At 37.6% G+C, this 12,362-nt stretch overlaps 1 protein-coding gene across 1 annotated transcript in view; it reads left to right on the top strand.

The window, feature by feature from the left end:
- Window positions 1-12,362, top strand: part of Naaladl2 (N-acetylated alpha-linked acidic dipeptidase like 2) — a 977,666-nt gene that overhangs the window by 753,031 nt on the left and 212,273 nt on the right. Inside the window, exon 10 of the mRNA XM_055626106.1 lies at window positions 6,377-6,523. Coding sequence (XP_055482081.1) covers window positions 6,377-6,523 — 147 coding nt within the window. The remainder of the gene's footprint in view (window positions 1-6,376; window positions 6,524-12,362) is intronic.

The raw sequence follows: 12,362 nt of genomic DNA, 5'->3' as shown, positions 1-12,362 counted from the left end.
TGTTTGGTTGTTTATTGGCACATTTAGGTTGTTTACAGTCAAGGTAATTGTTAAGAGATGCTTAATAATCCCTAAATTTTGATGTTGTGTTCTAACATCAAAATTGTTGTGTTGGTTGGATTATTGCTTTTCTTTCTCCACTATTTATATTGGGACTTGATGGACTTCTTGCCAGCTCTTGCTCATCTGTTACTCTCAGGAATTGTCCTCTTTCCTGTGTTCTCACAATTGGGACTGTCATTTTTTCTCCTGAACTGCTATCTTGGAAGTAAAGAACTGCCTTAGGTTTGTTTGCCCTGGAGTAGCTTTTCTGTCAAGTTTAGGAGGCGACTCACCTGGAAATAGCAGTCTGGGTTGGCACATATTTACTTACTCACAGGACTTGAAATATGTCATTCAGACTCTCTTGGCTTTGACGGTTACGTGATAAGGTATCTATATTACTCTGACATACTTACCTTTGCAGGTTGGTTGGTGGTTTGTTTGTTTTTTCTTTACAGTTTTAATGGTGTTTGCTTTGTATTTTTGATATTTGTGGGCAATATTTCAAGGAAAGTTGATCATGTCTAAATATGATTCTAAATGTGTGTTGTATCTAGATATCCTTTCCTTTCTCTGTATTTGAGAAATTTCATGTAATTATTTCATGGAGTTGCTTCTGTATGCCTTTAGTTTTTACCTAAGTTCTGATATTATTTGATGAATTCTTGTTATCTTAATTATAGATACATTGGTTAGATATTGGCTTTTTATTTATGTTTATTTCATAATTAATTAAGTTTTATTTATTTATTTTTTGAGCAGGTACCTATACTGACTAGACGGACCTCAAACTCCCTACATAGCCTAGGATAGTCTTGACTTCTGATCATCTGCCCTCCACCACCTAAGTGCTGGGATTACAGGCCTCTGCCACCATCCATGGGTTATGTGCTATTGGGGACCATATATAAGACTTCACCCACACTAGGAAAGCTCTCTGCTGGGATAGAGTAGTAGCCATTCTCCATTGTTTTCTTTGTTAATGTTTGAATGTTTTAGGTTCTCAATTGTTTCTACAGTTTTGACCTTTTTTTTTTTTTTCCTGTTCGGGCAAGGGTAATTGGTGATACTATGATACATTCCAATATGATATCTATTTGATTCGTTGAATTATTTTTTAATTAAATTTTTATATTAATTACAGTTTATTTACTTTGTATCCTAGCTGTAGCCCCCTCCCTCATTCCCTCACAATCCCACCTTCCTTCTTTCATCTCTTTCCTGCCCCTCTCTAAGTCCCCTTCCATCTGATCCTAGCTTATCAGGTCTCTTCAGGACTAGCTACAGTGTCCTCCTCTGTTGCCTACCAAGGCTGTTCTCCCTCAAGGTGGAGGGGGAGGTCAAAGAGTCAGCCATTGAATTCATGTCAGAGACAGTTCCTGTAACCCTAACTAGGGAACCCATTTGGATACTGAGTTGTGATGGATTACATCTGGGCAGGGGTTCTATATTATATATGTTCATGGTCCTTTGTTGGAGAAACAGTCTTATTAAAGACCCCTGTGTCCAGATATATTTGGTCCTTGTGGAGCTCCTGTCCTCTGCAGGTCATACTAACTCCCCCTTCTTCCATATGATTCCCTGCACTTTGCCCAAGGTTTGATTATGAGTCTCAGCATCTGTACTTTTTTTTTTTTTTGTAATTAGAGACTTTATTTAATACATACATTTATATATTCCCCATCATTACTCTAAAAATATTTTTCATGTTTGTCATAATTAAAAAAAAAAAACATCAGCTAGTTAAACAAACAAGCAAGGGAAGTTCATATGGATTAATTATGGTGAAGCTTGGAAAGAATTTAGTTTAGTATTTGTCATAAAGTCAGCAGATTCACTATTTTACAGTCTAAAAACCTTATCTAAATCTATTCTTACTCCTTTTTTTAAATTTAATTTTATTTTATTAATTACACTTTATTCACTTTTTATCCCCACATAAGCTCCTCCCTCCTCCCCTCCCGGTCCCAGTTTGACTTATGGCCAACTATTGGGCAGAGTGCATGGAATCTTTTGAAAGAAGTGGGATATAGTAAGATCTGGAGAGGACAGGAACTCCACAAGGAGAGCAACAGAACCAGAAAATTTGAACACAGGGGTCTTCCCAGACACTCATACTCCAACCAAGTACCAGGCATGGAGATAACCTAAAACCCCTGCACAGATGTATCCCATGACAGTTCAGTGTCCAAGTGAGTTCCATAGTGATGGGAAGACGGACTGCCTCTGACATAATCTGATTGCCCTGCTCTTTTGATCACCGCCCCCTGAGGGGGGAGCAGCCTTACCAGGCCACAGAAGATGACAATGCAGCCACTCCTGATGTGATCTGATAGACTAAGATCAGAAGGAAAGAGAGGAGGACCTCCCCTATCAGTGGACTTGGGGAGAGACATGCATGAAGAAGGGGGAGGGAGGGCATCTGTACTTTTACACAATGGAATACTACTCAGCAATTAAAAACAAGGAAATCATGAAATTTGTAGCCAAATGGTAGGATCTAGAAAAGATCATCCTGAGTGAGGTATCCCAGAAACAGAAAGACACACATGGTATATGCTCATTTATATAGACCTATAAGATAAGATAAACATGCTAAAATTTGTACACCTAAGAAAGACAAACAAGAACGAGGACCCGGGGTAAGATGATCAATCCTCACTTAGAAAGACAAATGGGATGGACATTGGAGGTAGGAGTAAACAAGTAACAGGACAGGAGCCTTCCACAGAGGGCACCTGAAAGATTCTACCTAGCAATATATCAAAACAGATGCTGAATATTTTTTTATTTCCAAAAATGTTCTTCCATGCTGTTGAATTATTTGGGTCTATTGCTCCTTTATTCACCCACCTTTCTGAGATTTTCCTGTTTTATCCACAGCCTGCCTTGAATTCATTTCCTTGTTTTATCCTCTTTGAGGTGTTTGATTGTTTTTTTTACTATTGCACTGTTGAAATCTTCACCAATCATTTTACCCTGTTGAACTCACAATTGAGGAGTCACTGACGTTGGCACAAGTTATGTCACCTTCTTTTGCTTTTTCCCCAAACATAATATCCTTATTTATTATTCTTAGGGAAATTTATACAATGCACCCAAGTCAATGTCCCTTTCTGCTTCTCTCAGGTCTACCCTCCTGTCCTTGCCTCACCCTTGAGCTCTACCTCCCCACCCAAGCAAAAAGCAAAAACAACAAACAAAAAGATAAACAAACCAAAGCAACCAACCAACCAAACAAACAAACAAATAAAAACTCCACTTAATCCAGTTTGTCTTGCCCATATATATTGGCACAAAGTCAAAGTTTCTAGTGACTGTCCCCTTAAAGAAAATTTAGTCTCCACCCCACACACACCAGAAGACATCAGCTGTGAAGAGCTGCACTTCAGCATCTTTATAACAATTTTTAAGGACAGTCTACAACATTTTCATGTCTGTACTGTTTCTTCTTTCTCTTTTTGGAGGAGGGAGGGAGCAGAGAGAGTTTGTCACAGACGCTTTCAATGTCTCTCATTCTCACTCATGAGTATGTATATCAACTGGAGGTTGACCGAGAAATTTTAGGAAAAAAATTGATGCATGCTAATATATATATATATATATATATATATATATATATATATATATATATAATGAATATTGAAAATTTTGAAATTAAATAAAAATAATAGTAAGAAAATTAAATTAAGGTGATCTAATACTGAAAATGTAAGTAAACAAAATTCAGTAAAAGTATGAAGGTAAATATATTTTTAAAAACATGATAAAGTAAAAATACTGCTAAAATTAGAGTAAAAAGGACACAGCAGACCTATAAGGAGAAGAAAGAGGAGAAAGGAACAAAAAAGACAGAAATATTGGAGCAATGTCCAAGGGTCTTGAAATGTGAAGACTGTAGAGTATGTGTAGGATCAGGTTCCCTGTCAGCTCCTGTCCTCTTGTGGCTCATGCTGCTGTTGATCCTAGATTGCAGTTGTGTCTGAGGTCTACCACAGCTGTCTTCAGTTTAGTAGGTTCTCTTTTGTTGGGTAATAGGACGTGCTTAGTTTGGCCTTCTGAGAGCTAGGCGGGTTCTTTCACCCCCTGATAGTCTACAGATGATGATGCATCTGGCACTGTCTAATGACCTAGCTAATGGATGTCCCCCAAATGTCCTGGGAGTCTGGGAAATAAGATCTCTACAGACGGAGGGCTTGCCTTGGCCCTTTCCAGATTTTCCAAGCCTTGGGCTCTACCGCACTGAATAATGAGTCGATATTTCCTTAGGTTGAGTTACCTGCTGACCTTAGTTTAACTGTTATTAAGTTCGGGTGTTATGCTGCATTCCTACCTCAGAAGGTCTACTTAGGTGCTTTTCTGCTGTTACGGTAGGTAACTGAGCTTCCTGCACATTGTTCTTTTAGTTTGTCAGTGTCTAGCCATCTGTTCTCCACCACCTCTTCCCAGGGTTGCTACTCACCATTGAGCTGTGGAAGGTTAAATTTAGGCTCCCTTACAGGTGTATGTTCCTTGTTTTTAGATGATGAGGTAGCTCAGGTATAGCCAATAGGATCTATCTCACAGCAGCTAGCTACTACCCTCTACACTGAACTATTCTTTGAAAGAATAATATTCTAAACAGATGTCAGATACAATGTCACGAGCGACAGATAACCCAAGCTTTCCCTTTAGCTGCTGTAAGAAGAAACTAGCTATTGGAACACATTCATAGTGGCATGGGTGGGAAGGAAGAGAAAAATAAAGAAAGCTGAAATAACAGAAAGAAGTGGAAGAGAACATATAAAAGACTATAAGGTGCTAAAGAAGGAAACCTAGGTTTCCTGAGCACTGTCAAATAGTCAGGGCTGAGGGGCATATCCTCTGGGGTAGGAAATGGTAGGCTCTTAAACACTGGGAAAAGGGTGCAGTCAGTGCCATTCAGGCACAGGGATTGCTGGAGATAGAATGCTGGTGTCTCTAACTGGATATTCAGTAGTCAAACAATAGTTTGCTGATGTTCTGAGTTTGAAGCTGGAGCCTGATGCTTGGAAATATGGTACTGTATAGAAGCTGAGATATTCTGGAGCCTTGCACAGTGTACCAGATCCACAGAGTGCCAGGCAGTATGTGAGCCCCTGGGATCAGGTCTGTGGTCAGCATTACTGCATCTTCCTGGCAAGCTGAAACAAATGCCATTTCACATTACCAGCAGCCACTGTATAGTCTATCACCACCTTTCCTATTAGTCCTTGCTATTTCTGATCCATATTTTCCTCATGATCTCATCTTAGCTCATATTACTAAAAATAGTCAAGACAAGACTACTGGAGAAAACTAATGGGCCTAAGTAACTTAGGAGAGACACAGCTCAGGAGAATGTCTTCCAGATCAGTATCCTGATAGTAATGGGGAGCGTTTGGATCAATCATAAGTACTAGCCTGGGCCAGTTACAGCATCATCACATAACATCAATCATAGTCACTAAGGTTAGTAGTTTGAAACAATCACTGACTCTTGTTTCAGTACCAGTCAAAGTCATCCTTGCACCATCTGTGGTAAAGGTGGAAATGATTCTTTGAAGCTTGTGCTTGAAAGTTTGTCATAGAAGGTCTGTAACAGCACTAGGTGAGGCTGTGCTTTGGAGTGCCTGGACAATCAGCTTTCACCTTTTGCATAGTTGTCTGGAGGCATGTTGGAGTTTTCAACATGACTGCTGCTGGCCTAGGCTAATCCAGCTGGCAATTTGACTTATAGACATTTTGCTTAAAGTATTTCAGGCTGCAAGAGAGCAAGAGTACAATAGCTGCTAATTAAGGAGTCAAATGTCTCAATCCACAACACGTTTGCTTCTTTACATGAAAGATGAATGTCAAGGGGTTGACAATATAAAGTTAAAAATTATTATGAACGCTAGCAGTGATTTCAAATTTCAACAGTGCTTTAATAACATGTGTGTGTGTGTGTGTGTGTGTGTGTGTGTGTGTGTGTGTGTGTGTGCATCTGCCTAGTGCCTAGGGATAAGAGTCACCTTCATTTGCCTTGATGCTAACCATATTACTATGAGCATTGGAATCATACACAAGAAATGGAAAACAGATTCCTCCCTCTACCTCCAAATGGTCCCATTAGACCTCTCTAATTAGACACATTGTTCATGTGTCTGTGAAGTCCAGAGTACCCTGATTCAGGACATTATTACATGATGAAGCCTATTATTGTGCATTTTAAACTTGTATTTCACTGACATAGATTGGTTCTCTGGTCCTTGAACTACATTTTGAGTGACACTGACTTACAACTTATTTGGGCACCATGAGTCTATGTTAACAAAATTGAAATCATGTTTTTCAGAAAACTAAGGTCAACTGTTTAAGAAGAGCTCAGTGCCCAGGAACCAATGTCAGCTCTGTACAGATACAAGGTGATGCTGATTATTTCATCAACCATCTTGGAGTTCCAACTGTGCAGTTTGCTTATGAGGACATCAAAGCGTTAGAGGTAATTGTTTCTAAACATGTAAAGTGCTCACACACAATGCAGCAGATGTGCAGATTTGATTTTAACATAGCTTCATATTCATCTTTCATACCAAATAGGTCACGCAGGGAGGGGCTTTATTGTGGAATCATCTTGTTCAGAGGCTTTGTAACGGTATTTTAAAACGCCAGCCTTTTAAATAGCGTTCAGTCCAATTTAGAAAGATTTACACTGTCACGCACATTTTCATAAAGAGCTTCACAACAAGAAACATCAGTTGTTGGATTAACATCAAAACACAATTGTAGTCCTCAGTGTTCAGAGAAACACATGGCACAGGCAACAGTTCCTCCTCTCCTTGCCCACAGGGAAATGCATTTCATGTGCTCAGTGTTATGAGTCTTGTGGATTAGCTCTCCAGAGTTTCTCAATAGCTTGCCTGCCGGAAAAACTTTTCCTCAAAGAATGACATGAAAGCATGACTCACCTTAATTAACCTTGTTCCTTTATCTTATGGACCGGAGTTCTTCCCTATTTCTCAGAATCATGTCACAGCAAACTACTTCCAGGTAAATTTAAACCTTGCACACGTTCATGTGTCTGTGAGGTTTGATATATTTTGGTTAAGTTATTTTTTAATGTATATTGTGTTATTTAAAATAAAATAAAATGGTAACCACGTCTATATTGATTATCATTGGCAATAGTTAAACAAATGTTGGTTAAGTTTTGAGCCATGAACTAGAGTATTCTAGCATAGCTGTGAGATTTGAGTAAATTCCAACAATGACACTTACTAGACACATTATTTAACCTCTCGGGATTATATTTAAAATGAAGTATTTAGGGTTACTATGGAGTATGTGTTGTGGTGCAGATTAAGGGAGACTGTGCATGGGCTTCACTAATACTGGGCTCATGCTGAGAACCCATCAACCATGAGCCATTACTACTATCCAATTGATTGTCAAGATGTAAAGTACAGAGATTAGTGGAGGTTTTCCAAATAACTTTGAAGAACACACCAGCCTGTGAGGTAAGAGCTGTTCCTTGTTGAGGTGAGGGAAGGTGGAATTTGAGGACAATCATCTGGAGAATGCAGGGAAGCAGATGAGAGGAAGTAGATTTGGAAAGGGGGTGTGATGACCCCCCTCTCGGAGGATGCTGTTACCACCGGGGCACTTCTGAAGCCAACATCTCTCTTATAAAACTGACTTACTCTAAATGACTGAAACAGCTTTTTAAGCTGTACATCGTATTACTAACTCTCATCTAAATCATTTTGATTGTATTTGTTTCTACAAAAGTAAATAGTAGAGGGTCCTCCATGCTTTAATGAAAAATGACCTTGCTTATATTTAGATTTACTGGAGAGAATTTTTAAAGATAGATTTGTCTCTTGCAAAATGAGATTGCTTATGATGAGGTAATTTTGTGTGAACCCTCTAAAGAACAGATATTAACCTTCACTTTCTGGGCTAAACTTTCATAAATATTTGTACATGGCTATTAAGATAAATTAAAAATATTGAAAATCTTCATGCAGGATATTAAAATATTTAACTAGGCCAATTAGTAAAATAGTCAAGGAAATTAGAACCTTGTCACAAATTGGCTGTTTTCAAAATATAATTTTCACATGTAGTTCTTAGAGAAGTGTCCCAGAGGATTTATATACCAAAACTCCATTTTTAAGTTTTGTGATTCCTCAAATTCCAAGTGCCCTTGTGCCTTGAATGCTTTACATATATCTAAAGAAAAAACTAAAAGAAAGAAAAGAAAGCTGATATAAATTATTAGCTTCCACTATGATCATGTTAATTTGATATTTCCCCACGGGCTTTTGTTTTTCACAGTTGGTCCTCAGCATGTGACACTAATTTGAAGGCTGGGTCCTTAGGATATATGGTTTGATAGGCACACTAGGAGAAAGATAGTACTTTTACTGATTATACCCTCTCTTTTCTTCTTCTCTTGCTACCATGAAAAGGATCTCTGTTTAGCTCTGTATTCCATTTTTTAATTAGATTACTTGATTTGCTGCTGTTTAACTTCTTTAGTTCTTTATGTATTCAAGACATTAGCCCTCTGTTAGATATAGGGTTGGTGAAGATCCTCTCCCAGTCTGTAGGCTGTTGTTTTGTTGCAACGACAGTGTCCTTTGCTTTACAGAAGCTTTTCAGTTTCAAGAGGTCCCATTTATTGATTGTTGATCTTAGAGCCTGTGCTATTGGTGTTATATTCAAGAAGTTGTCTCCTGTGCCAATGAGTTCAAGGCTTTTCCCCACTTTTTCTTCTAACAGGTTTATGTGTCCATTTTGATATACTATTGTCCATATTGAGGTCTTTGTTCTATTTGGACTTTAGCTTTGTGCAGAATGGTAAATATGAATCTATTTGCATTTTTCTACATGTAGACATTCAGTTAGACCAGCATCATTTCTTGAAGATACTGTCTTTTTTCCATTGTATGGTTTTGGCATCTTTGTAAAAAATCAGGTGTCCATAAGTGTGTGGGTTTTTTTTCAGGCTCTTCTATTCCATTCCATTGATCCACCATTCTGTTTTTATGCCAGTACCATGCAGTTTCTTGCTATTGTTGCTCTATAGTACAGCCTGAGATCAGGGAAGGATACCTCTGGAAGATCTGTTATTGTAGAGGATTGTTTTAGAGATTTTGTGTTTCTTGTTATTCCATATGAAGTTGAGAATTTTTCTTTCAAAGTCTGTAAAGAATTGTGTTGTTAATTTGATGGGAATTGCATTGAATCTGTAGATTGCTTTTGGTAAGATGGCCATTTTACTACGATAATCCCGTCAATCCATGACCATGGGAGATCTTTCCATCTTCTGATTTCTTCTATTTCTCTCTTCAGAGCCTGAAAGTTTTTTTCATACAAGTCTTTGACTTGTTTGGTTAGGGTCACACAAAGGTACTTTATGTCCTTTGTAGCTATTGTGAAGGGTGTTGTACAAAGCTAAACAAGTATTTCTCAATAGAGGAATATCAAATGGCAGAGAAACACTTAAAGAAATGCTCAACATTCTTAGTCATCAGGGAAATGCAAATCAAAACAACCCTTATATTTCACCTTATACTCATCAGAATGGCTAAGATCAAAAACTCAAGTGACAACACATGCTAAAGAGGATGTGGAGAATGGGGAACCCTCCTCCATTGTGGGTGGGCACATAAACTTGCACAACCACTTTGGAAGTCAATCTGGTGCTTTCTCAGACTATTAGGAGTAGTGCTTCCTCAAGATCCAGCTATACTACTCCTAGGCTTATATCCAAAAGATGCTCAAGTATACAACAAGGACATTTGCTCAACCATGTTTGTAGCAGCTTTATTTGTAATAGCCAGAAGCTGGAAACAACCCAGATGTCCCTCAGTTGAGAAATGGATACAGAAATTGTGGTACATTTACACAATGGAATACTACTCAGCAATCAGAAAGAAGGAAATCATGAAATTTGCAGGCAAATGATGGGAACTAGAAAAGATCATCCTGAGTGAGGTATCCCAGAAGCAGAAAGACACACAAGGTATATACTCACTCTTAAGTGAATATTAGACATGTAATACAGTATAAACATACTAAAATTTGTACAGCTAAAGGAGATAATCAAGAAGGAGGACTCTGGGTAAGATGCTTAATCCTCATTCAGAAAGGCAAAGGGGATGGACATCAGAAGAGGGAGAAAACAGGGAACAGAACAGGAGCCTAACATGGAGGGCCTTTGAAAGATTCAACCCCACATGGTATCAAAACAGATGCTGAGACTCATAGCCAAACTTTGGACAGAATGCAAGGAATCTTATGAAAGAAGGGGGAGAAAACATACCTGGGGGGGTACAGGAGCTCCACAAGGAGAGTAACAGAACCAAAAAAGCTGAACACAGGGGGTGTTTCTGAGACTGATACTCCAACCAAGGACCATGCATGGAGATAACCTAGAACCTCTCCATAGATGTAGCCCATGGCAGCTCAGTGTCCAAATGGGTTCCCTAGTAATGGGAACAGGGGTTGTCTCTGACATGGACTCAGTGACGTGCTCTTTAATCACCTCCCACTGATGGGGGAGCAGCCTTACCAGGCCACAGAGGAAGACAATGCAGCCAGTCTTCATGAAACCTGATGAATTTGGATCAGAAGGAAGGGCAGGACTGGGGGAAGGGCATGGGTGGAGAAGAAGGAGGAAGGGCAGGATTGGGAGAGAAAGAGGGAGGGAGCTACAGGTGGGATACAAAGTGAATAAATTGTAATTAATAAATATAAAAATAAAAAATATCTTACAGAAAAAAAGAATCTCTACCATATGTTCTGACCACCATAAACTGCTGTTAATGTCCCTATTTTTATAGACTACAATATCGCTAAATCTGTGAGAAACAAAAAATGAATCTTTCTTCAGTTATGTTCTTTCTGTCAAGTATTAGGTTACATTCATTCAGAAGGAAATAATGTTACAGTCTACTGTGTTATTTTATGTATCTAAGTAATTAAAAATACTGATATTAAATTAACCATATTCATGCCAAGAATAAGATGGAATTTAAAGTAAAGTAGCTGTTACATGGTCACAAAACACAAAATTGTCAAAACAATATCTGGCTGATTCTAAACACATATTTTCTACCACTTATCTAAACAAATTAGAAGCCTTGGGTTTCAATTCATAAATCTATTTTCTTTTGTTTTGCCCTTTCTTGAAAAACAATAGATTTCTGAAAACAGTTGCATTCTTCCTCTATGGAAATTGTCATAGAATTGATCTACATTTTTCTATGATATTTTGACAGTTTGCCATACTGTCATCCAATATAAACTGATAAATATTTTCTTCAATACTCAGTTCTTTCAAACTTGGGAATTATAAGCTTAATCAGAACCACATATTATTAAGAACTTCTACCATTTTCACTACCAGAGTATCCTGTCAGAACTGAACACATTTATTACTGAAGTCTGTTGGAGTAAAAGCTGAAGTAAAAAATTCAATAATTATTCCCAATTTAAGGATTCTATGTTTTAAATAAGCTGAATATGACCTTATATATGTTTTGAAGATATTATCTCAAATATTATTTAAATACTAAGAATTATGTCAACACATAAATCTATGTGGCAAATAGTTCATGGATCTATAATCCTGGACCCGCTTTAACTATATGAGATTTGATCCAAGACCCATGGAAAGCATGGACCCATGGAAAACATGGATCCCCTGTGTAAACTGACCTTTACATTTTGAAAAAACAAAATAGTTTTGGATTCCATCATGTTCTGAAAATTAGTAAACAATTTAAAATTATTTCTTTATTTCGGAAACTTCCCACTTAGTAATTTTGGACCAAATTTGACTATAGCTATCTGAACTGATGAAAATCAATATCATGGAGACTTCTTTATATTTAACATCAACAATTAAGTTATGCAGAAAAAAATGAACTTTAGATAAATCAACTAGTGCAAATGAATAATATGCAACAGATAAGGATATTACTAATTTTCTTTTTAATGAAATCCAATAGTATAAAAATATCTGTGTCCAATGCTTCACATTATCCATATTTTCAGGTAAAACTCTTCTCCATAGTTTCTGTGAATTCAAACATATCACCTGAAATTCCATAAAGCACCATTAATCTTTGCCTTTCCTTTGCATCTTTTTTTTTTAACTTTCCAGTAACTAAAGTTCACCAATGCACAGGATCAACATATTTGCCAAATGGCAGTGTGATTCCTTCTTACAAGATATTGCCCCATTAATTGAAACATATCTGGCTTTCAGCTTCATTTAAATAAGGTTTTGAAATTGCAAACACTTTGCACCTGTTAGGGGAAACATTTTG

The sequence above is a fragment of the Psammomys obesus genome, unplaced genomic scaffold (assembly GCF_907164565.1).
Source record: "Psammomys obesus unplaced genomic scaffold, mPsaObe1.curated_primary_1811, whole genome shotgun sequence".
NCBI lineage: Eukaryota > Metazoa > Chordata > Mammalia > Rodentia > Muridae > Psammomys > Psammomys obesus.
This window is presented reverse-complemented; position numbering and strand designations above follow the sequence as displayed.